The following is a 26,919-nucleotide window of genomic DNA, read 5'->3' as shown; positions in this document are numbered from 1 at the left end:
AAAGTATGGTGATTAACATAATAAAATAAAATTAAAGAAAATAAAAAATATATATTATACATATAATATATATATGCTCAAAATTCTCTTAAAAAAGATAAAATGAATAATTCTAAACAAAAGACTTAAAAATTCAAACTTCATATATATAAAAAGGTATTCTGCTGGAGTAAAAAAAATGTTTTCTAAATCTTAAAAAATTATATTGTTTTTGTATATTTAAAACATTTTAGCCTTGAGTATAGTGATTAAAAGTTGATTTCTCCTGTCACTTGTTTTTCCCCAAATTACAACCTGATTATTGTTTACCATTTACTTCTTACAAAAAAGGGAGCCATTTCTTATGATTTCCAACCTGTTTGCTATTTACCAGTTTCTTATAAATCTCTGACTTTAGAAATCGAGGAAAAGAATCCTTGGCCATAAGACTATAGATTAACTTCTGAGCCTCATCAAAACATTTGAGAGTTGGTTCTGCAATATTCTTTGAGATGAGGTCTCTGGTACTGAAGTCAATGTTGATCTGTGGAAATAAGTTTGCATATCATTACATTAGTTTAGTCAAGGAATACATGGTTTATACAGTTAGTAGATACACATATTATTTGAATTCTTTTTCTAAACACAAAGTTAATCTGATGCACAACAGCAGAAAAGGTCATACATTTTTTTTCCTGTAATGTAGAACACGTATTTGGTTTAATTCTTTTTCTTTTTCTTTTTTTTGTGATCTTTTCATATTTTTAATGGGAGGACAGTAAAAAGGTGCTCATTTGGGGAAGCAGCCAACAGCAAACTAAGGCATGCTGGATGTGAAGAGACCAACCAGAGACTAAAAGTGAACCTGGGTGGCTCAGTAGGTTAAGTGTCTGCTTTTTGCTCAGGTCATGATCCCAGGGTCCTGAGATCAAGTCCCACATCGGGCTCCCTGCTCAGAGCGGAGCCTGCTTCTCCCTCTCCCCTCGCTGGTCCTTGCTCTATCTACCTCTATCTCTCTCTCCTGCCCTCCCTCTCTTTTTCAAATAAATAAATAACCTCTTTAAAAAATAATTATTTTTCCTAGGTAGAGAGGGCTGGCATTGACAGAAAACAGAGGTAAAGCCTTATTTTGAGATTATAAAAAAAATGGCAAAGGTGAAAAACAAGATATTTCATGATTTTAAATTTATTTTCCCATAAATCCCCTTTTTCTAGTACTTTAACCCTAATACCAATAGCATATTTTTCAAAGTCAGAACAAAAACTGGAATTTATTAGGTTGGCTTCTACCAACACATTCCCATTCTCTATACTTCCCCATGTTGTTTCCCACACAACATTGCTTTTTGTTCTAGTTTGTATTTCTTTTTGTTTGCCAAAATAAACCAAATAACATCCCCCTCTTCACTGCCTCCCATGCCTTCCGCAGAATATACCTATATGTGTGTGCATGTGTGTGCACGTAGGTGTGTATACACCCCAAACCACTACCATACACGAATATCCTCAGCAAGGTCTAAGAGAGATCTATTACATTGGAACACACCATTCATCTGCAAATCTGTAAAATGCCCCAAACCTTGGGAAGATGCTTGTCTAACTCTATACATATTCCAGGATATATTCTGCGAAGCAGAAAATTTCACATCCAAGTTGTCTCATTTAAATTGAAAATATTCATGAAGTGCAAAAGAGATTTGAATCTTAGAATTAAAAACTCAAGAAAGGCAGGTGCTATATACGTCTTATTCATCCTTCTATTTGCTGGCACTTAGCAGAGTATTTGACACATAATAGGCAATCAATAAATATTTGTTGAAGAGAATTAAAATGTCTCTTGGCAAAATGGGGAAATTGTAAAAATGCCATAATTTGGGGGTCTGGTAAAAGAAAGACTATAAATGACAATTCGTGCTTATTGAATTGAGGTTAAAAGAGGCAGGCAGACCTATAATCAAACTTTTCCTCAGCTATTTACTTGCTATTCATATGGGTGAAGCAAGTTCTATAATTTCTTTTAATCATTGATTTCCACGGTATAATAGGGAAGAGTAATAGCATCTATCTTAAAGTGTTTCAAGGACTAAATGAGAGAGGTTTAATATCAAAGTATTTTAATATTATTATTCTAGGAAGAAGAGAAGAAGAAAAAACTTCTAATTGGAAAAGAATCAGATAAAGGCCACTATTTGTTCACAGATGTTTTCCTTCTTAAGGGATTTCAGCTACTCAGTGATCCCACATCTGCACCTTTATTTCTCTGATCATCCTCTTATCTCCTCCATCAAAGTTCCAGGCCAAATGCTACAGCTCTCTGAAGGCCTCAAAATCTGGAATCAATTTCTCCTTCTTTATAAAGGAAGATGGTGGAGGGCAGTGGAAAGACTTTGGGATAATTTTCTAATCTGTGTTCTAACACTTAGTACCTTGGTGATCTGGCTTGAATTACTTTAATATTTCTGAGCAATCCTTCCTCGTTATTAAGCTAGGTAGTTCCTGACTGAGTTTTTATAAGAATTAAAATAAAATGATCCTTGCATTTAAGGATTCCGCAAACAGTTATGATGATGTATTATGTACCAAATGCTTTCTATACTTGGGAAATGATAACCAACAACTGAATAAATAGCATTATTTTAGAAATAAACTTGAAGGATGAGAAGAAGCTGGTCCTCTAAGACTCTGGGAGAAAAGCATTTCTAGCAGAAAAAACAACAAATGCAAAGATGCAAGAAAGAATTCGTTATGTTCTGAAGAGCCACTATGCCTGGATGGCTGGAATATAGAGTATGATAAAGTACCTGTAATGAGATTTGCCTGCAAGTCTTATAGGGCTTATGTGCAGTGGAAGGCGTTCTTATTTTTCTACTACAAGCAATAGGAAGACCCTGAAGGGTTTTTGAGGAGGGAAGTGGCATGATGACATTGTATGGACCTAGAATATTGCCTGACTCGTAGTGGGGATCAGTGAATAGTGGCTGTTGTCAAGCCCTTGCAGAGTTTTTTAAACATCTAGGGTAGCCTGTTTCATAAATCCTATCCTATGTTGTGGGGATATGAGAATAAATGTTGCCTGTTTTCTCCTTTAGCTGTGCCATTTATTACTAAGTGGCATCATCTGTAATTTGCTTAACTTTGTATCCCCCATAATAGTAAATACAGCAATTTATCTCATTGAGGCATTCATTCGTCGGGGGAGTATTCACTGACAGCAGGGCTGGTGTGTGCCTGGTCCATGGTGTTGGCTTATTATTATTTTAATCAGAACTGAACACCTGCAACAACTCCCCATTTCCTATTTAAAAAGTCCAAAGCCTTGATTTTGGCATTCATGGCCTTTACAACAGAGTCCTAACTTACACATTTTTTTTCTCCTCTATGTGTGACCTGTATTTTTACCAAGCTAGACACTTCCCCTCCAGTTCCTGGTTTTTTCCCACCTATGAACATCTTTTTCATACCATCCTTATCTACCTGAAAGTCACTCCTCTCACCAAGTCTTTCACATTCTTTGATGCCCTGAGGCTACATTCAAGTAATATTTACCCTGTGAAGTTTACTCGTGGATTCTTTCCTTTTTGGATCCGCCAAATGACTTTGTGTTACTTAGACCATATTTACATTTTGTACTTCCTTCTCTATGCCTTGTGCCATGTAAAGACTCAATGAATATAGACTGCATAAATAAAGTGAAAAAGTGTTTCTACATTTGTTAAAAATGATGTATAATTTTAAAGGGAACTATTCCATTTCAACATATACCGGTAATTAATGTTATTTATTAAAATAGATGAAGCTTGTATTTCTGATTTATCCCTCTCATTTTTCTGACTTGTCTGTTTTCCGACCAAGGAACTGCCAACATCAGCCATGATAGCTGAGTGATGAGCAGATATACTAATCCCAGGAGATAATTAGTAGTCTTATGAGGCTGTGTCTTGGCAATTCAGCTTAATGTCAGTGACAAAACATCACACCCACATGTTTGTGTAAATGTCATTATTTTTCTCCAAGTTCTTCAAGCTCGAATCATAGGAATCATCTCTGACACCTCTTTTTCCTCTGATCTCTCTCTATTTTTTCCCTCATTTGCCTTTTATTTTGTAATTTCACAATGGCTTTTTTCATTCTCACTCCTATTTCTCCAGTTCAGCCTTTTATAATGGAATCTCTACCCCAAATTCTGAAATTTACTTCTAGTTTGATACCTCTTCGTACAATGTCTTTCCCTTCTGCACATGTGAAAGTATAACTGTATCAATTTCACCAATACAGCATATGAATATTCAGCTGAAAATCCATTATTCTTTATAACATAAACTGTCAATATCTTACATTGGCATTTGAGCTTCCTCACACTCTGACTTCAATGTGTTGTTTCAAAATCTTCTACTTTCCTTAGCAGTATATATAAAACTGGTCTACTCTCTGTTCCCAGAGCAAATCTTGTACCTAAAGCTTGTTTATGTTGTTTTTACCATCTAAAATCCCTTTCACCCCCACAGTTTCATTCTGTACAGATTTTCCTTATCCTTTATCATTTAGCTTAAGTTGAATATCCTCTGAGAAGCCTTCCTTGGCCACAGAAGGAAAGTCACTATAATTTCCTTATCATTATACATTATTTTGATTTAGAAATCAAGAAATTTGATTTCTTGCTTAAATAAATTTAGATACAAAGGCTGCTGCTAGCATTAATTACTCAATCTGATTATCAGCGAAGGAAGATTTGTCACTGCAAAGGGAATTCAATAGTTCATGACATGGAATTAACTTGTTTTTAATCTGTTGTCTTTTCCCTATTTCTTTTGCTAATTCCCTTTTTCTCTGCACGCCCCTCAAATATGAGCAAAGCAGCTATGCATTCTCTCAGTTCTATCCCAAGTCTCATCCTAGATTTTTCTCCATTGGTTACCCTGTCTTCTTCCCTGGCAAAATATCTGAACACTCGTATTATCTCTAAAATAATCATAATGATATTTAGGTATGATTATTTTAACTGAAAATAATAATTGTTATTATTTATTAACTATTAGTATTGATATACTGTCTTTCTATGGTTACTTTATGTTACCTATACACAACTATATGATATACGGTATTATTATTCCCATTTTTCTGGGAAAAAGCTAACATATATCTGAGAAAGTAAGCATTTTATTTGTAGTCATCCCTAGAATTTATTTTTTTGAAATATCATATTGAGTAGATGCTTAGGAATTGTGTGAAGGATCTGAAGATACAAAGCTGATTAAAGTGAAAAATCAATCAAGAAGACAGATTTTGGAAAAGTAATCCAAAGGAAAAAGTAGGCTTTCTGAAGGAAATGAGATCTTAAGCAGATCTTTGAATTATTATCATGAAGAGGTAGATTAAGAATGGAACTTGCACATGGGCGGATAAACCAAAAGAAGCCCAGTGGGTTTTGAGAGGAGGAAAGGCAAGAACCTGGAGAGGAATCAGGGAACCAGGTCATGTGGGACCTTGTGTAGTTCTTGTTAAGGAATTTTTACTTAACCTGAGAGCAATGGGAAGAATTTTTAGTAAGGGCATGTTGTAAACACATGTTTGAAAAAACACCATATCACTGGATGCCATGTGGTATCCTAGCTGGGTGTGGATAAGAGGAAGAAAAATGAGAAAACCTTACCAAAAATTCAGGTGGGCAGTGATGGTGAATTTGGCTGTGAAATGTCATAGGGAATTATGGGAAGTGCATAGATTTTAAAGATACCTAGAAAGTAGAATGCGTGGAACTTGTGATTGAATAGTGTGCTAGGATGAGGGACAAAATCTTGAGGAATGGCTGGCTTTCCACAATATTCTGAAGAATGAGATGACAGAAAATGCTGATGGATTGGACATGGGGCGTAAGTGGAAGAAAATCATGGATGACTACCAATTACTTATCCAGAGCAAATAGAAGAACAGAACTGCCATTAACTGAGATGAGGAGACTCTGGTAGAAGAAAGTTTTGAACAGCAAATCAGGACTCATATTTGAATTTGTTAGGTTTGAGCTGCGCTTTTAAAAATATGGGACTTTGGGCACCTGGGTGGCTCAGTTGGTTTTAAGTCTTCCTTTGGCTCAGGTCATGATCCCCTGCTCTGCAGGGAGCCTGCTTTCCCCCCGACCCTGCCCCACTCATGCGTGCTCTCTCTTTCCCTCCAATAAATAAATACAATCTTTAAAAAAATAAAAATATGGGACCAGAGAAAATCATTGGGAGAATGAATGTAAGCAGAAAATGAAGGGGATTGCCTTCCCTCATTATAGTGTCTGTTGGGTTATGAGTCAGAACAGTAAAAGAAATTGCTAAATAGCAGTCAGTAAGGAAGGAGGAAATCAAGTACTAGAAATCAATTGAAGATAGTATTTCAATTAAGAAAGAGTGATCAATTTTGTTAAATGCTCCCTGAGAAGTCAATTTGGGTGAAGTATTAGATTTAGGCTATCAAAAGTGTCTTCTCTTTTCTTCTCAAATCCCTTGAAATTTCAGTAACCGGAAAAAAAGTGAAAATGTTAGGCCTAATATATGTAGAGAGATAGATATCTTTAAAAGAATCACTCCTGGGGCCATGTCTGTGAGCTGCATCTTCAACTTTGCGTAAATCTCAACTATGATTTTTGGCTGGATTCTACCAGAAGATACATGGATAAATTTCTAACTCAAAAAGTAAGACAAGAGATATTGAGCTTGGAGTAGACCAAAGGTTAAGATCTCATGAGGAAGTGACCTTCTAAATATGCAGCCTTTCCAGTGGTGTGATGTTGAGTCTTGGGAGTTACAGGGAAGCTTAGACTTCGCTGAGCGGTCAAACTCTTAGGTCCAGAGCCTGGGCTGAACAGTGTATCGGTTAATGAAATAAACAGAGTTACATTACTTACTAATATGATAGCTACTGTACATTTTATTTGTATGGATACACACTTTAGTTTCAAGGATTCTGAGAAATGTAATATTTCCTTTGCTTATTTTTTCAAAAGATTATGAATTATCTTAGATATCTGAGCCCACCGCATTGTCAGTCTCAGAAAAGGAGAATTGTGATTCTTACCGAATCTCTGACAGTGGAGATGTCATCACAACCACCTAGAGGCTTTTAAATTCTGTCAGTTTTGAAAAGGCCTTGACAAAGTTAACATTGACAACAATCCATTGCATTAAAATGACTGCCTTCCGAATGATGTTTGGGGTAGTTGTTTAAAAACAATTTTATTCTAAAGACCCAGAATATTTTGATACTCATGGGATATTGTTAACTACAAGGTATGGCAGTCAAATTCCTCTTTACTTCACCAGCAGTTTTAAATCCTTTTGGTTTTCAACAAATTATTTTATCAGGAGGAATACATTTTAAAGGGTACCTGCTGGTTTTCCTGTGACCCTCCACTCTGCTTTCTATATTTTTACATAATTTGAATGAAACGTTTTCAATTGTGTTCTCACATTCAAATTAGATAGCCTTTTCCTCATCTAGAATGTATAGTGGAGCAAGAGACTGTCATTATGCACAGGGTGTGTGCATGCATATGTAAAACACCTTACTAAAATGGAGCAGGCAGCCTTTTAGACCTCATTCACAACAAAACTTAAAAATTACTATTCAAATTAAAGCCGCCTATAATCATGTTTTTGGTGGCATAATTCTATTTAATCACCACCAACATCTCTTGTATTACTTCATTTTTGGCATCATTAAAGGAAAACGAATATCCTGAAATATCTTCTCAAGGGTGGCTATTAAAGTTGAGAATGGCAAAGTCTGTCACATCTTGAAGGAATCCATCCCTGCACAGGACTTCATCGTTTTGCTCTTACTGGTTTTAGAGACAGAAATCAGTGACACATGTTGGGGGCTAGTATTAACATCTCAAATCGGGCAAAAGAAACAGAAGAAATTATAACACATGCAATCACATAAGTTGATAAAAATAGATGGACATAATGTAGATGGATAATGTATGTGGATTACTAAAAATAGATGTACGTGAGCAAAAGCTATCTGGAATAGCTGAGAAGGAGTCCGATCGAATGGTTTCATTCACCAACCCAAACATGCTAATCCCAGATTAAGTTCAGTAGCACAGAGACCCACAGAAGTTCAAAAAACACCCAAGTGTTTTCTTTTCAAGTTAAAATGCAGCCCCCAGTTTTTCAGAGGGCGAAAATGCTACTGCAGATTATTTAGAAGCACTCCTGCAACTCTTTCCCATCTTAATGCCATAGCTGAATCTAAACTTCATGGTTTAAGAAGTTATACAAAGAGAATGTGAGAAGAGAAATAAAGCTTTTTTAAAAAAGATTTTATTTATTTATTCATGAAAGACAGAGAGAGAGAGAGAGAGAGAGAGGCAGAGGGAGAAGCAGGCTCCCAAGGGGCAGGGAGCCCGACGCGGGACTCGATCCCAGGACTCTGGGATCATGACCTGAGCCGAAGGCAGACGCTTAACCATCCCCGAGAAATAAAGCTTTTGATAGAAAGGAAGATAGACTCTATGTGCCAAGATAATTTTATGCTTTTGCCTTTAGCATAAACATCAAGTTTCCCAGGCTAGATTACAAACATTTAAAATAAATAGTAGATCTGGAGAAAGGAGTTTGAAACCTGAGAGCATGGGCTGTGGGTCTCTCCTCTTACGACCCGTTGTATCTTTATGACTGCAGGACTCATTATTTTTTCTCTAGGGCTCAGTTTCATTTTCACCTGCGCAATGTGGATGATTGCAGTACCTCCCCAAGACAGCGGCCATGATGATCAGATGAGATAGTCCACGTAAAAGCATTGTGCAGAGATGTCACTGACAGTTTCTTTAGCTCTGTTTTCCTTCTTTTACCTCCCTTCCTCCTACCCCTTCTCCTTCTCGTCCTCCTCGATCTCCTCCCTTTTCTCCTCTCTCTCTCTCTTATGTTTTCAGAGGCCCTTTATTTTAAGATGAAATAAATAAGGAGGAGGAAATTATTGGGATACAGGAAGTGCAGTTACCTCAGTTTCCCTTCTGAGACATACCGTTCTAGGCTTCCTTCACTATGGGACTAGCCTCCTAGGCACTGGCTGGTCCTTTGCTTGACTTCCTCTTCATCTTCCTTTCAAATCCTTCTCTCCCATTATGTCTAATTCCCTCTATACTCCCATTTCCGGTCAAAGCTCACAAATTACTTCTTTCGAGATACGTTTTCTCATCCCCCTAGAATTGGATTTTCCTGTTGCATGCTGCACATCACCTGTGTTCCCTACCATGACTCTCATGAAAGTTTATTGTAATTACTTTTTAACTGGAGTCCTTCCCTCAAAATGGTTAGCTTTACCTACCCAGGGACTCTGTCTTTTTTCTTATCTGCACCAGCATGCTTCCTGGCATATACTAGACACTTAGTGATCAGTGAACCAAAAGTTAGGAAATTAATAAATAAGCAGACTCATTATATCTGGAGATGATTCTAGAGTTGGGGGACACTGTTGATAAGCAGCAACTTGTGGGGCCGGACAAAAACATCCACATGTTGGGAAAGTGGCATTAAAAATGCAAAGAAAACATTTGAATCTAAGATGGAGAATACAAAATTGGCATGAGGGTAATATCAAGACATGCTTCCAAATGCCCATTTTCAGGGGCCTCTCTCTACCAATAATTCGTATATCTATTTCCTTTCCTTGATGTTCTGTTTAAAGCTAACCTTATTTAAAATAAAGACCTTATCTCAATATCTTGTCTCACTACTATCCAATCATTATATCCTTCTAGGTATAATGCAAAGTTTCCTCTGGAATTTTTTTTTTTGCACTTAATCATTTGTTGTTTTGCTCTTTTTCCCTAGTTCCATAAATTTCATTTTTTAACCCAACTAGCTTCAAAGTTTCTTTTGAGCCAAACCATAGTTTCAACCTATTTTACTTTCTTGCATTTCCTTATCAAGCTGCCTAGTTCACACAACATATTGCCTTATACTTCAGTGTTTTTTTAATCTGTTCTCCTGCCTAAACTGAGCTGCCCTTTCATGGAGGTACTTTATCTTTTTTTTTTTTTTTTAAAGATTTTATTTATTTATTTGAGAGAGAGAATGAGATAGAGAGAGAGCATGAGAGGGGGGAGGGTCCAAGGGAGAAGCAGACTCCCCGCCGAGCAGGGAGCCCGATGCGGGACTCGATCCCGGGACTCCAGGATCATGACCTGAGCCGAAGGCAGTCGCCCAACCAACTGAGCCACTCAGGCGCCCTGGAGGTACTTTATCTTATAAGGAGGTGAATAGTAGACACAGAATAAGCATTTGCTGATGTAAAATAAAATATGTCAATAAAAAACATTATACTGACTTAAAAATAAAAGCAAAAAACAGACATAGATATTTTAAAAAGTGTCCTGCACACACCCATTAAGATACCTTCTCCTCTATGACTATAGTTTCTTCTTTGTTTTATGAGTTATGGTGTCTTCATATTTAATAAATACTTTTTTATTTTATTTTTTTATAAAGATTTTATTTACCTATTTGAGTAGATAGAGAGAGAGAGCACTCACAAGCCTGGGGGGAGAAGCAAAAGAAGAGGGAGAAGCAGACTTCCCGCTGAGCAGGGAGCCAAATGACAGCAACGTGGGGCTCCATCCCAGGACCCTGGGATCATGACCTGAGCGGAAGGCAGATGCTTAACTGACTGAGCCACCCAGGGGCCCCATTTAATAAATATATTTAAGAATTAAATATTTCATACTAATAATATTCTTTGACTTAAAAAACTGCCAATGTGATAATATGCAGTTGAATTTACATAATTTTAAACATTACACTGTTGTATGATTTGGAACATTTTCTACTATCTCAGAATGACAATCAACATAAACATAAACATTTTTCTCTCTAATCACATATTTTCCATTCTGAGTAATTTCCTTTTCAATAAAAAGAATGACAGAAATATAATATATATAAATGATATAAATAACACATGAATATTTAAAATCTGTCAGTGTTTTCAGTAATATGAAAATATTATTTGAAGTATTTTGAAGAGTTCCATTCTGTTGAAATTCAGTAATATTATTTTCTTAAAATTTCCAAATATTATGAAATGAGTGGTCCAAACTGAAGGATGAATAAATAAAAGTTTAAGAATTTCTTTTGCACTTATAAGTTCTTATTGTGTGCAAAGTAGAGGCACTTTAAAAAATATTGCTTGTCAGCATGCCTGGGTGGCTCAGTCATTAAGCATCTGCTCTCGGCTCAGGTCATGATCCCAGGGTCCTGGGATGGAGCCCTGCATCGGGCTCCTTGCTCAGCAGGTAGCCTGCTTCTCCCTCATCCTGCTGCTCCCTCTGCTTGTGTTCTATCTCTCTCTTTTGCTGATAAGTAAAATATTTTTAAAAATTAAAAAAAATAAAAAGTAAAAAATATTGCTTGTCTAAAATTTTCTTTTTCAAATCACTTAGTTAAAATACCTGGCTATATATATACTTTTTTTTTCCCCTCAGTATTTTCTTCTGAAACTACCTAGGTATAGTCCATTCAATGAGTCGCTCTTTTTATCTGAAACTAGTGCTTTGCTAACGTTTTTTTATAATGGTTGTTGTCAGTTTGAAACTATAGTCCTTATAGTGACTTGTTTAAAAAAACTAAAAGGATTACAGTTTCCTAAAAGCTGTTCTGCATGACATAAACCATAGCCATGTGATCTCATTCATCATTCTCACGTGTCCTGTGGTTGTCATGTGCTTGCTTTTTAGATGAATTATTAGAGGGAAACTGAGGCTCAGAGAGATAACACAGCTTACCACAAGATTACTACAGGATTTGAATTTAGGTCTAGGTATCTCTAAATTTCCAGTTATCTGCTATATCACACCAACTCTCTATTAGTGTAGAAACCAGAGAAAAGATCATGCTGTAAGGGAGAGGGCATAAAGTCTAGTCACAATTATTATCATTTCTCGTCGAGACCTAGAAGTTCAATTTTTGTTGTTTTGTTCAGTGTGCTGTCTTTGCCTGTTAGAACAGGAAACGGAGAACCATTAGTGTGCCAATTTATAAACAGGGATTGTTTAGTAAATTTAGTATAGTCTAATTATAAATTGTCTAATGGCATCAATTAAAAATTAAGTTATACTAGCAATTTTATAGATGAGGAAATAGAGACATGAGAAATTGAAAAGAAAATAAATATGAGTTAATAGACATCTACAGAGCATGACTTTGCCATTGTTCTTTACTTTAGGATTTTCCACCAAGAAAATAAGTTGTAATTTTGATTCTTTATGAGTCACTTATACAACTATAATTGAATATGGAAAAATAGAGAATATTTTCATATAAATCTCATTCTTGAATTAATTTTTTTACTTGTGAAAATCATGTTTTCCAGCTTTCATATCAAAGATATGACCTTGTCTTATTAAGTCTGCCTACTGGATAAATCTAGAATACTTCCCACCCCTTTTTATCTTTACTACTGCTTATCCAACCTCATCCCCCACTTCTCATTAGCAATATCAAAGTGTTTGTAATTTTAGGAAACACTAGGGAGCTTTGTGCCTCCATGTTATATCACTGTGCCCTCAGTCTGAAATATTCTTTCTTCATTTGCATCTTGATATTACTCTTTTCATGACATACATTTTTCATGTGTGAATCACCCTGAAAATGTGTCCCTTAACTCTCCAGATTTAATCACTTTTCCAGTGTGCTAATAATGAACTTTAAATGTGGCTTTATTATTATATTGTTATTGTGTATTTGACTGGTTTTATACATGTCAGTCTCTCTTGCTTTGTGACATCATTGTGGCGGCAGGCACTCAAAAAATCAGTTTAATGAGTCAACATACTCACAGTTGTATTATATTTAACATACAACTGATGGACTACAAAGAAATACCTTGAAAACTGTAACTGATACATAATAAGAGGCAAATGCCCTTTAGTAATTTGGGAAGTGAAATTTAGTAATCTGTTGAACTAGAAACAACTAATGGCAAATAATAAGAAAGATAATGACTTTCAAATGTATATCTATATAGTTTCTTGTTTTCAGTGAATTTTGTCATATTTAATGATAACATTTTTAGATACTTCAAGGAGAAAATATAATTATTACCTGAAAAGCAGCCATAAATTTAATTATATTTTATTTAGTCAAATTAATTAGATGGACAAAGTATAAAAAGTCATACAAGTTTTATATGCTTAACTGTGCTATTTATTTAAATTATTACCATATATGGGAATGCAAGCTGGTGCAACCACTCTGGAAAGGAGTATGGAGGTTCCTCAAAAAGTTGAAAATAGAGCTGCCATATGATCCAGCAATTGCACTACTGGGTATTTACCCCAAAGATACAAATGTAGGGATCCGAAGGGGTACATGCACCCCGATGTTTATAGCAGCAATGTCCACAATAGCCAAACTGTGGAAAGAGCCAAGATGTCCATCAACAGATGAATGGATAAAGAAGAAGTGGTATATATACACAATGGAATATTATGCAGCCATCAAAAGGAATGAGATCTTGCCATTTGCAACGACGTGGATGGAACTGGAGCGTGTTATGCTGAGTGAAATAAGTCAATCAGAGAAAGACATGTATCATATGACCTCACTGATATGAGGAATTCTTAATCTCAGGAAACAAACTGAGGGTTGCTAGAGTGGGGGGAGAGGGATGGGGTGGCTGGGTGATAGACATTGGGGAGGGTATGTGCTATGGTGAACGCTGTGAATTGTGCAAGACTCTTGAATCACAGATCTGTACCTCTGAAACAAATAATGCAATATATGTTAAGAAAAAAAAAGAAGATAGCAGGAGGGGAAGAATGAAGGGGGGGGAATCAGAGGGGGAGACGAACCATGAGAGACGATGGACTCTGAGGGGCAAACTGAGGGTTCTAGAGGGGAGGGGGGTGGGAAGATGGGTTAGCCTGGTGGTGGGTATTGGGGAGGGCACGTTCTGCACGGAGCACTGGGTGTTATGCACAAACAATGAATCATGGAACACTACATCAAAAATTAATGATGTAATGTATGATGATTAACATAACAATAAAAATTAAAAAAAATAAATTATTACCATACAAATTTATTTTAGAAGAAAAGATTAGGAAAGTAAACAAAACTATTTTGTCAAAATTGATAATTTATTATATATTGTAAGATTGAATTTAGCTATAATTAAGAGATGGCATTTCTCATTAGAAGACTTCTCATGCAAAATATTTGAGAATGTTATTCTAAAACAATCACTGTTAATTAGCTGAATTCATAAAGAAGAAAAAAAATCTGGCTTTCAAATCAATATCACAATAAATAGGATATCTTTAGAGCTGATTTCAAGCCCTTTTAGGGAATGACACATTAATCAACTTGACAAATTTTGTACACTATATTTTCAATTTTCCAGAATTATTTATTGATTCTTAGATGGTGACTGGGAAATGAATGTTGAAATAGCTCCACAGCAGTTAAAATTCTTCACCCTCTTCACTGCCCCCCATGAATTCCAGGCTATGCTTTAGTAGCTCATATGTCTGTAAAGTTATACCAGCCAATGTACACTGTAGTAATTAATGTCCAATTAAAACTTGAACTATTGATACAGCCACTTTATGTCCTAGATTTTCTGAAAGTGTTTTCATTTCACCTATTCTGTTCTTTGTCCCCATAAGTGTAATAACCCTTCTCACACCATGAATCCTAATTTTGGATCAGAAAATATGATAACTATCCCCTAGGAGGAAATTGGTGTTTTGCCTCCATAGGAAAGATGACTTGTACTAGTAGTTTATGTTTGGTTCTAGTAATTCAATGTAGCTTTCTGTTTATTACTTATGCATTAAAATTCTTTGCTTATATGATATATTCAGTGAGGAACTGGAATCATTTTATTTATCTATTTATTTTTAAATTTTATTTTATTGTGTTATGTTAGTCACCATACATACACCATACATACATCAGTTTTTGATGTAGTGTTCCATGATTCATTGTGTACGTATAACACCCAGTGCTCCATGCAATACGTGCCCTCCTTAATATCCATCACCGGGCTAACCCATCCCCCCACCACCTCCCCCCTAAACCCTCAATTTGTTTTTCAGAGTCCACAGTCTCTCATGGCTGAAATTGTTTTAAATTATAAATTCCTCAAACTTTAAATATTAAAGGGTATATGGAAATGATCATGATTTTGGTTCCGGAAATGCAATCAAATAGAAATGAATTGTTAAATACATTGAACACTTTTTTTGAGGGGGGGCTATTATCAGTCATTCTGGGTTTCTCTCTAAGGCCCTTTCTCCTTTCCTGATCTTAAAGCAGCATAGGCGGATCCTGATTACCTGAAACATTGTCTCACACCTTTGGCTATTTTTACCCGCAAAGAAATAAAGGTAAGCAAACTCTTTTTTTGGAAAGTTAAGACATTACATGCCATAATGTGGACATCCAAAATATTAAAAATGAAGAATTCATACTGTTGGTTAGAAGTCCTATTTCCCCCCACATATTATTCTTAATTTTTAAATAAATTATTCTAATCTAGAATTCTATTCCATCTTGACCACCGTGATTTACAAAAAGGAAAACAAAAGTGAACTTGAAATGCAAGAACACATTTAAGTAACATTTCTATAGGGTAAATTTTAGAGTGATTTAATCTAAGATAACGGACACTATTTTTCAAGAGTATGCATGTTGTGCTAAGGAAACAAAAATATTGGTCATATCTGGCACATAGTAGGCGTTGAAAAGATTTGTTGAGTCAATAAAAAATAGGATCATCTTAAGGCACTTCTATTGGAGTTTACAGACATTTCTATTTGAATACATAGCGACAATTTAGTTTCCCTTTAGATGTATTAAGTGTCTTATAATTGGGAGCAAATTTGCTAGGAGATGAATATTCACTATCCTGGAATATTTTACTCACCTCTTTAGGGGCATCAGCTTCAATGAATTCAGAATAAATCATCTTGGCTTTAGAAGCAATTTTTTCTGCACTTTCTGTTTTTTTGAAGTCTTCACAGGCAAGCCAGAACTCAACATTTTCTTCACTAAACTCTGATTTTAGAAATGTTCGAAAAGCATCCAAACCAGCTATTAAATATAAAAGAAAAACTTTTGTATATCATACAGTGCAGTATAAATAACCAACATGAATACATTGTATAATATAAGCATTTACTGGGGAACCTGGGTGGCTCAGTCATTAAACATCTGCCTTCGGCTCAGGTCATGATCCTGGGGTTCTGGGATCCAGCCCCGCATCGGGGTCCCTGTTCCATGGGAAGCCTGCTTCTCCCTCTCCCACTCCCCCTGCTTGTGTTCCCTCTCTGTCAAATAAAATCTATCTATATATAAATATATATATATTTAGATTACTATATATATAATGCTATATATATATATAAGCATTCACTGAGTATTCAGTGTAAATATTTATCATCCCTCTCTATATAGTTATATGTTTTTGTTTTTAGGTTTAGAAACCTTATTTTGGATCTGTAATCATAAACATAAGATATTCTTGTCTCTATTTCTCCAATTAGCTCCATTAACACATTAACCTGTACTTTTTCTTTCTAGATCTGAAACATCAAGGAGTTGTGTTTAGAGGAAAGTCTTCATGGCAGTTACTTCATGGGAAATCCATGGACTTAGTTTTCTACACTCAATAAAATAAACCCAAATCAAGTAATTATGTTATACTAACTTCAGAGTAAGAATATCTTTGTTGCTATGACTTGGTGAGGAAACAATTTGATGCTGAGGGGTTAGATTGTGTGGGTTTGGGCTCAAGGCAAAGAAGGAAGGACTGGCATTTGTTAATCTTGAGTGAATCTATTGGCCAATTCAAATCTCTAAACCAAGAAAGTAACGAGCAAGATACTTGGTGTGACTTGGTATTTCTTCGCTTTATGTGGTATTAGGCAATTTTAAGTCAATAAAGCAAATGAATGAGCTTTTCCCCAGTGTTGCCTTAAGTAAAACATTGATGTCCCCATTCTCCCTCATGGTACCTGCTCTTACTTAGCCTGTGCATGGTATTTTTCTTCTGCTCCCAGGTATTCTCCTGAGCATGCATTTCTCCAGAAGCTTTAGACCACTTACTTGCAGGCTTGTTTACTTTGCCTCAATTAGTATGTTATTTCTTTTAAATTTAGTAACAACAGGTAGCGCTTGCAGCCTGTGATTCCCATAGGTCCCACTTCTCCCCATTACTTGACTTTCAGCCAATTTTTTTAAGGTTTTATTTATTTATTTGACAGAGAGAAACACAGCGAGAGAGGGAACACAAGCAGGAGGAATGGGAGAGGGAGAAGCAGGCTTCCCGCCGAGTGGGGAGCCCGATGCGGGGCTCGATCCCAGGACTGTGGGATCATGACCTGAGCCAAAGGCAGACGCTTAACGACTGAGCCTCCCAGGTGCCCCAACTTTCAGCCAAATTTACATGTGTATTATTCCTATTTGAGACTAAGATTGTTTCTTTCTTTATTTTCCTCATCAAAATGTGCCCTGAAATATTCTTCTTTAGTATATCTAGAGCTCATTGAAGAAGGTAATTCTTGCTAAATGAGTTAGGGATGAGTAGGGTTGGCTAATTGTATTTAAATAAAAAAAGAAAAGCAAACCAACAAAAAAGGACAAAAAAAAAAGATTTGGTTATCTAATTATTTTTATAACACAAAAGGTATTGGGGAGAATTGAGAAAGAAAAATATATCAGTCTTTGTTTGACTAATGAAAATTTAAGCTTAATATCAGGAATTTTTAAAATAGTGTAATTTTGAGGGGATTGGTAGCATAAATAGTGAGTGTTGCATGCAATAAATATATATATTTAAAAAAAAGGATTGTGCTTCTAGTTAGAGAGCAGGTTAGAAAGGTCATTATCACATTCCCACAGCTGAATGGACTAAGGTAGTACCTTGAGTTCATATTATTTGGTTTCACAGATTGTACCTGCCTGAGGTCAGTATCTGTTTATAAATGAGACTGTGGATCTCTCTGAGGAGGAAAATGTACATCAGCACTTTTGCCTCAGGAAGGATTTGCCTTCCAAAACATTGGTGACTTTCCCTTCCATCTGCCACAAGGAACCCTTTGCATTTGCTCAAAGCAGCTCTTCCCTGACTGCATACTCAGAGATCTGATCCTTCTGGTGCCAAAGTAGGCAAAAAAGGTTGTGGAGAATCAGGGGAAAGGAAAAATAAACTAGTGGAAAAGAAAATGTAAGAGAAAGTTTATGGAAAAGGGGCCAAAGTCAGCTATTTGCAGGTTGCTGCAGGTGGGAAGCAAAGTGATTTTAGTGAGAGAAAATAGAAAAGGCTTCAGGGAGCAAGACAAAAGCATCTCAAAACATTGGGAAATTAAAAATAGATTTAATATTTTTTTATTTTTCGAAATACAGTTGAAATAACAAGTCATTGCAAAAGGTTATCAGGTACCAATTAAAATTCTCAGTAGAAATATTGGAGAATGTGGATGTCGTTAATATGTGAGCACTATAAAAAATTCAATTAACTACACATTTATTGCATTTAAAAATACATCCACGAAGCTTCTGTGACACAAATTTAGGTTATAAAAATCCTCTTAGTAACATTCAATTAAAATTTCCATGAGTTTTGTCTGAACAATGATGAATCTGAGGGTTCAAAACAGAATTTATGATAAAATCTATTTTATAGGGAGGATAAAGTGTACTTTAATGATATTGAAAGAATGTTGTAGATTCCTGTCTTGCAATATTTTATATATGTGTCATTAAAGGCATATGAGGCTTCCTCCCACTGAGGATTACCTAAATGTATCCCTGAGGGATGGGAAGTTAGAGATCAGGAAACTTAACTATTTTCTCACATCCTGCAATTTTAATGAAGGACTACTCGGAGATAATAACTATTGTCTTTTTTCCCTCTCCTAACACTCAAGTTTAGGACACAATGAAACAGAATAAAGAGCTAAAATGAGCTAGTTATCTCTGTCTTGGACACACTATTTTACTGAAATATGCTTCTATTCTCTACATACAATTTGAACAATCAAAAGATGTCATGTGATTTTGGAATAATATGTTACATACAGTTAAAATGATATTCTCTGAGGGCACTCTCTACAGAATGGAATGGCTACTGGTTAAGCTTAACAGGGGCTGACAAATGGAATAAACACTAGGTGTCGAAACTTACATGAGAGCCAATGCACAGTACCTGCAAGACATGTCCCCAAGTTGACAAAACAGATAACTTGGTGAGTCATTTAGCTGTTTAAAACATTAAAAAGCATTTTCTATTTCCAAGTTATTTTTCTGGTATTATAAAAAGCAAAAACCAAACATCTGCTCAAATGAATCTACAACTCTTCTACTTTATGTGGGCATGAAATAGAAAATCTCAGGAGATATGCAGATGAAAGCATTTGCCTTCAGCTCAACATCTTCCATGCCTCTGTTCTGTGGTGCTGTCCCCTAGAACTCCCCTACTCCAGCCAACCAACTCACCACCTGCAGAGATACTTTCTCGAGGCTTCTAGTAAACCTGATCTGTCCCACTGGTTATACACTTAAGTAAAAAAGAAACATGTCATTCAAAACTTAAAAAAATGCAATTCCATGTCTTTTATGTCTTTAGTATATGTCCTTAGTTGGATTCTAGGAGTGATGTGGATTATTTTATGTCTATGCCTTAGGAATTAATTCTTTAAGAATCATAAAATCAGAATAATTTTGTCTAATTCAATCTAATTTTTCATATGAATAAACGGCTATGAAGAATTCCCCCAACTTTATTATGTTTTAAACTTTTCTAATATTCTGATATTTATTTTACAAATTTAAAGTAGAAATTCCATTTGATTAGTACCAACAATATTAATTATTAAACATGTTTCAATACATGTCTCTGTAGAGCCATTTTTTTTTCCTGTATGAGATACAACTGAGATAAAACTGCTGCAAAACAGAATTGTCTATAACAGAAACAGAAGTTCCAAATGACTACTTTGAATCAAATTATGGGGTATTTTAATTATTGAAAATCAAATTACCTTATTGAGCTAATATTAAATAATATAAATACATATCCACACATGTACATATTAATACATTTAAATATATTTTTGTTTTCACTAAAAATTAGAATTTCAGTTGAAATAAATACTTAAAACTGTTTTCAGCCTCTGGAGACCTGTTTTAAGTGATTTATTTAAGTAATTTATTTAAATTTTCAACTTTTCAATAGTTTGTATGTTTCTTTCAACTTGTAACAAGAATAGGCAATATATATATACATCAAATGATAATGAGTCTAAGAAAATGACAAATTTCTTAGTTCCTGTTTGGGATTTTCTTTTTGTGCTAATGTTTGGATTGCTATAATCATGTCATATTTTAGGTCCAACCTAATTCCATTGAGATTTGGGACCTGTATTCCGTTTAGATTAGTGTGACTTTTGGGAACCTTATGCTTCAAATATTAATCAAACTCATATTTTATAATAACTACAACTTTCAGAATTTAATGATTTACTTTTAATCATTATATTTTTAAACTTAGTCCGATCTTACCTTGGTTGGTTAAAAGTATGTCCATATTTTCAGACCACGCCATTGTTTCTGTTGTTGGTGACCTGTAAAAACAACATCTACCCTTGACAATAGCATTGTGATCTTTTTCGTCTATGACCTATAGTAATATTTGAGTTATGCGTATTTGTTGAATTACATAATTTAAAAGAGTTTTGCACCATTAATCAAACTGCAAAAGGTCAACAAAAATTGTATAATGTTTTCCACGGTGCACAGCAATAGCAACATGGACTGGGATATAATTTGACATCAGCAATTATTTATTAATCTAGCTTACAGTGTTATTAATATTTGCAATATTAATAATTGCAAATTGTTACATTCTAATAAAGGCACAAGAGAGATATTGCTCATGGTTCTATGAAGTATAGTGAATTTCTTCTCAACTATAAATATATTGATTGTTAATTTATGTGGCATTACTCTGGTCTATTCCCAAAAAGTTATCATGATAGCGATAGTGATGAATGAATTATTTTCTAAGTTTTCACAGTATATGAAATTATCCATGTCATAATTAGTTTTCTCAAAAAAGTTAAAAAAAAGTTTCAGATAAAGATTTCTAACATGTGATGATCTTAAAAGTGTTTATTTATAGTATTTTGAGAAGCCTTTGCCCCACTCTGAATCAGCCTTTATTTCTCCTTAGACTGGTATGCTTCCAGTTCTGGGATGATTTATTTAAATCTAGGAATCTGTCAGGACAGAGTAATATCTTTTCCAAAGCAGTCAAAAAATTGATAGACTTAAGTCTTCTGAAGAAGTATACTTTTGGGGATGTGACGTAGAAATAGTAAATCAGGTTTAAGATATAAAGTTTCTGAGATGCAAATATATCATGCATTATTCCCCTTAATAAACTAAGATCCTGATGAGATAAGCTCCCATCCATAGAAAGCATCTGCTACCCAGGAAAAAAAAATCTTAGATTATGTAGCTGTGGTGTGCAAATGACTTACGGAAAGAGATGAGCTAATTTAAATTTTTTTATTAAAATGATGATAAAATAGAGTCTCATATTTAGTCATTCTTATAAAATTTTACCTTTGCATATCAAGGTGATCTTAAATGTGCTATGTGAAGCGATCTCTATGCTTTTATATTGTATTACTTCTTGTCATTTGCTGTTGTTTTTATTATTTGTGTTGGGATTGATTGTGCTCCTTTCTGCTGTTGCAGATGTGATTGTGTTTTCAGATAATAATGGTTCTCCTTATAGAGGATACATAGAGGGGGCTCTGTGACTGGAGATTCATTTTACTCTCTTCCATTACTTACATTTCTTGTCTGAAATTTTCTTCCCTGATGGTGGACAGCTGATTTTCCTTTCTCCCTTGATGTGCTAAATCTTAGGGATGTAAGATTTTCTGTGAAATCATTTTGAAATAGTGGTTTTTCATTCAAATGGACATTTAAATAACTTTCTCTATTTGAAGATTGATATTTGGTGGTTAATAGAGTATTCAGATTGCAAACCACCTAGTATGAGTGAAATATATGTTAGTGAACAGGGCAGTGAGGAGTTTTGAGCCCAAGCCTGGCTACACACTACAACCATTTTGAATGAGGAACAGTCACCAAAAAAAAAAAAAAAAAGCACACAGAAAAACCAAACCGAACAAAAACCCCCGAGAAACAATGTAGGCAAAAAGCATTCAGGGATGAACATACACTTCCCTGTTGTGTAAGGTCTCTGATGATAGGAATAAATACTGTTATCTTCCACTACCAAGAACAGTACTTCTGGTCCAAAAATGTTTGTTGAACATATAATCAAATAATGAATGAATGACCAAACCCTAAATAGTGGCAGGTATTAAAAAACCTTCAATGGGAGCAGATCAATGGCTTTCAAGATGCTGGCAGGTGATTGTGATAAGAAGGCTATTGAGAGTGAGAACTGAATTGCATTAGCTTCAAAGGGTGTAATTAATGGTGGAAGGAAGAGGAGACATGATGTGAAAGCATCACGGGGGAGCGACAGACCACTGTCCTCACTCTCATCCCTGAGGGATATGAAATTGGAGAAAATGGATAACATCCATTCTAGAAGGCATCAAGTCTAGTCATGTCATTTAGGGAGAGCCAGATTTTGCTCACGCCAAAAGCAAAAGGGAATATTCAGTGAAAATCTTAGCAGATGTAAAGGGGTCTTTGAGGAATGGAAGTATTTAAATAAATGGTAGCTATTCTTGTTGCCTTCATTAATGTAGGAAAACTGTACAAACAAAGGAAGAAAACAAAGTCTGAGGAATGGTGTAAAACCAAGGACAAAAGAAAAATTTTAATGTTTTGAATTAGAGAGATATACTAGAATATTATTTTCTAAGGATAGAGAATATTATAGGTAAAAGAATTAGAGATACTTGGATAGTCCAGTATTACTTAAGGTCCACCAAATGCCTCATTATTATAAAAGGAAAACCTGCCCTTCAGCTCTCTGAAGAAATACCCCTGCTGGTGTGTGATAGATCCCAGGATGCTCTCGGCTCACTATTTTCTAACCAATTTCAAGTTTGACTTGAAAGGTTCAATTTTGACTACCTAATATGATGGGAGGGTCGGTGGGAAAAAGTAATCTCTTTTCCGGAGCTAGGCAAGATGCAACTATTTAAAGGAATAATGTTCTTAATTTGCTGTGTAAATTTTTAAATTCTGGGTTGATTGTATATTTATAATTCTGTGAAAGAGTAAATTATTGTTATATATGAATGAGCTGAAATAATATTTTTACCAGCATCAAAATGTTCAACAATGCATTGAATGTTCACAATCTATACCACACTGTGCTAGGCATGTCATCTACTTTGCCTTATTTAATCTTGTAAACGACAGTCTGTTTTAATTCTGCACTACCAGTGGATAAGGAGCCTCAGAGATGCTAATGCCTGGTGTAATATCTTGCAAGTACTAATGGGCAGTTAGAATTCAAACACAGGTGTGTCTCCTTATAATCCAAACTCTTCTTACAACCCTTCCTAGGATGAATGAGACAATACACGTAGGCTCATGCTTTGCTCATGTTTTGGAAAATTTATAATAAACACTTTGAAAATGCTTTTTCTGTAATAGAGTTTATTGCATTTCGTACAAATATTTCCTGTAAATAATAGCTAAATTGCAGTAATCGAGTACTCAATAGAAAGTTTTCAGAAGATAGATTCTTAAATCTCATACGTTTTCAAGTAAAAACAGGACACTTCTCATGTTAGATGTGAGTGAGAAATATGTTTCATGTTTTAAAAAAATGCAGCTATACAAATGTTAAGAAAGAAACTACTGAATTCAAATGGGGGGTGGAAGAAGGTGGTTGACTTAAAGATGTACTGACTTGGTTAAATTTTACCTGGTATGCTTTACCTTAAGTAAATGGATAATGTACCACTCTATCATTTCTTTCTCTTTCTTTTTGTTTGATTTTAGTTGTAACTCTGAGAAAGCTTTTGTCTGACTCTTCTCATTTGTGACTGTGTGTACATTTCCTGTATAATTGTGAGTCATAATCAGAGGAACTTTTCATATGTGTGTGATTTGCCATGAAAATTCACCATGTATCTGGAGCCAAAATTGCACTTAGTGTTTCATGGGGTTTTGGCTGATTTCCTTTCTGTTTCCTTCATTAAGCGAGTGCCATTGAGGCCAGCAGTCCCGATATTATGTGTCCGGAGAAGAGCCAGGCCAGATGGGAACGGCATGAAAGCTACCAGTGATCTTGCTAATTGTGCCAGCTAGAACCAGTTGTATTGCATTAAGAAATGTGGAATCCAACAACTTAGCTGTTCACACTCAATTAGCAGTGTGCTGGAGAATGGGAAATTCAAGCAAGGGGTCCATGTGCCCCAGGAAATGATAGCTGCTTCCTTACCCAGCATTCAATAACTGTTTTCAAATTTCTTAATAAATACTGCAATAATGAGTAATTTTGCAAGGAGAAATGAAGGGGGGGAAATCGGTGGGGGAGACCAACCATGAGAGATGATGGACTCTGAGAAACAAACTGAGGTTTCTAGAGGGGAGGGGGTGGGGGGATGGGTTAGCCTGGTGATGGGTATTAAAGAGGGCACGTTCTGCGTGGAGCACTGGGTGTTATGCGCAAACAATGAATCATGGAACACTACATCAAAAACTAATGATGTAATGTATGGTTAAAAAAAAGCATCTTAAAAAAAAGGATCATATATATATTTTGTCTCAAATTCTAACACTTAATAATTTTGAAAAGCTTCACATAAAAAAAAACCACTCACTGTTTTTTTCTCCCCTGCATAACCTTTCTTTATCTTGGCAAATATAAAGAATTAACTGCAAAAGCAAGTCATGAATTGTTGACATATTTTAGAAAAGAAGAAATCAATAGAGAAAGGGGAAAAAATAATCAGCAAGAAAGACAAAAATTAGCATATTTATCATAAATGAAGGAAACAAAACATCGAGACTAATGAAGGCTCAAGTATTTCATTTGTACATCCTCTGAGATTAAAAATAGCTTTAAACAGCAACTCACTTCACTGGCATTTTGCTTTCCACTGTCTGTCACAGATGATGCCGAATTTCTTTTTCTGACTGATCGTCAAGCTGAAGGTAATGTGACAGCAGGAACATTACAATTAGTATGCAAATACCTATCCCCTGGGTTACAAATTGGCATTCTTTAAATCATGCTATGCTCAGCTTTTTTCGTTTTGTTGTTAACTTTTCACTGGTCAAAACACTTAAACTTCTAAGTAACAAAATAACTCTTGGAATAAATGTGACATTTCTCGGAGTCTGTGGCATAACTGAAATAAATTCCTTTTGAAAGTTTGGTTTCTAAAGTTCATATACATCCATTTACCAGACAAGTATTGTTCACAGGAGGTTAAATCAACTCAGAAAGAAAAGTATATAAAATTTAATATTCACCTTTAGGTCTTTTGTCTGTTTAAAAGATCATTTTTTCCCCTTTGTTCTTTGATTTTTCAGAAAGTCTAAGGAAAAATCTACTGTTAATACACTTATCTTCAACAACTATGTGTGTTTAATTATTTTCACAATTTTACACGTGGACAAAAATGTTCTAGTACAAGACATTATATTTTCTCAAAATGTATGCACTTTTTATAGCTTAATAACACACATTTCTCTATTTAACAATGAATCTCATGGCAATGTTTCTTTTTGCAATGCTGATGTTGAGGGTAATAATGCTTGAATATATTTATTGAAATAAAGTCTGTATATTGGTGTTTTTATTTGGAGTCAAAGTTTTGTACAGGTAACCCCATGCTTCCTCAAGCTTTTATCTCAATATAACAGAGTTCTTCAGTAGTAAAATTCCACCAGTATATATTTATGACCCTCAAAGCAAATTTAACACTCCTGAAAGATTGATGATTTTCAGGGTGGGAGAAAGAAAGGAGTCAGAAGACCACAGAAAATCTGCTTCTCCCTGACTTAGCACTGAAGCAGGCCCATTTAGTTGATCTATAGAAATGACAGAGGGCACCTACTAGGCAAGTGGCCCTGGGCTAATGAGACTGACGGAAGTAGAAGAGATGACTCAGAAAGTCAGTGTATCATTAAGAAGGGATGTCATCAATTAGCTCAATTCATTTTGTTAATTCAAGCACCATTAAGTAATGTTCTTATGTTATGCAAAAACTGAATCATTAAGCATATTTAGACTTTTTGTTTTGCTGAGGGGATATAATGAAGTACTAACTTTAAAATATATATTTGAACATGTACATTTTAGAAAAATTAACTGTCAAAATTTAAAGACCCTCTTGGTAAAAGCCACACTAAGTCTGTAAGAAATACAAGCCAAGAATAGGCTTATTTTATATTAAAACTTTAAAACAAAAATTGTCAATTTCTATTTTGAGTTCAATGCTGTTGCAAGCATGCTCTTTCTCATACATCCTTCCACACAACACCCACTCATTATTTGTGTAATGTACACCGCTTCTCCCTTTCCCCTCCCCCCACTTGTGCTCTTTTCTCTCCCTCTGAAATAAATAAAATCTTTATAAAAAAAAAAACCCCAATAATTGAACACTTAAAATGTATGAGAAACTTCTTAAGCACTATCTCTCTGGGCATTATTTTATGAGAGAGACAATAACTTTGTCACCATTTTACATATGAGGAAACTTGAAACTCGGAGAGGTTAAACTTGCTTACATTTGCACAGTTGGAGAGTGGTAGGGAGAGAGGTGGAGTGGGGGGGACTTGATATTTGAGCATTGGTGATAGTCACACCTGTGATATTTAGTTTAACAAGAGAAATAGCACAGGAAAATAGAGCAGAGAACCAAGGGTTTGCCTATTTATTTATTCAATAAGTATTTAAATATGTTAGTAACTTCTGTACATAGAGTAATGCTTA

General features: G+C 35.1%; 1 protein-coding gene across 1 annotated transcript; it reads right to left on the bottom strand.

Moving 5' to 3' along the window:
- Positions 1-319: 319 nt before the first annotated feature.
- Positions 320-25,067, bottom strand: RGS21 (regulator of G protein signaling 21). Its single transcript, XM_025892260.2, has 4 exons — positions 25,057-25,067; positions 20,532-20,608; positions 15,895-16,061; positions 320-523 (listed from the first exon to the last, which is right to left on the bottom strand). The coding sequence occupies exons 1-4, from the start codon at positions 25,065-25,067 to the stop codon at positions 320-322; spliced, it is 459 nt and encodes a 152-aa protein (XP_025748045.2).
- Positions 25,068-26,919: the final 1,852 nt, after the last annotated feature.

Source organism: Callorhinus ursinus, unplaced genomic scaffold, assembly GCF_003265705.2.
Source record: "Callorhinus ursinus isolate GAN/ISIS: 27379988/994484 unplaced genomic scaffold, GSC_fseal_2.0 scaffold54, whole genome shotgun sequence".
Classification (NCBI taxonomy): Eukaryota; Metazoa; Chordata; class Mammalia; order Carnivora; family Otariidae; genus Callorhinus; species Callorhinus ursinus.
The sequence above is the reverse complement of the archived record's forward strand: the minus strand, read 5'-3'. Positions and strand labels throughout refer to the sequence as shown.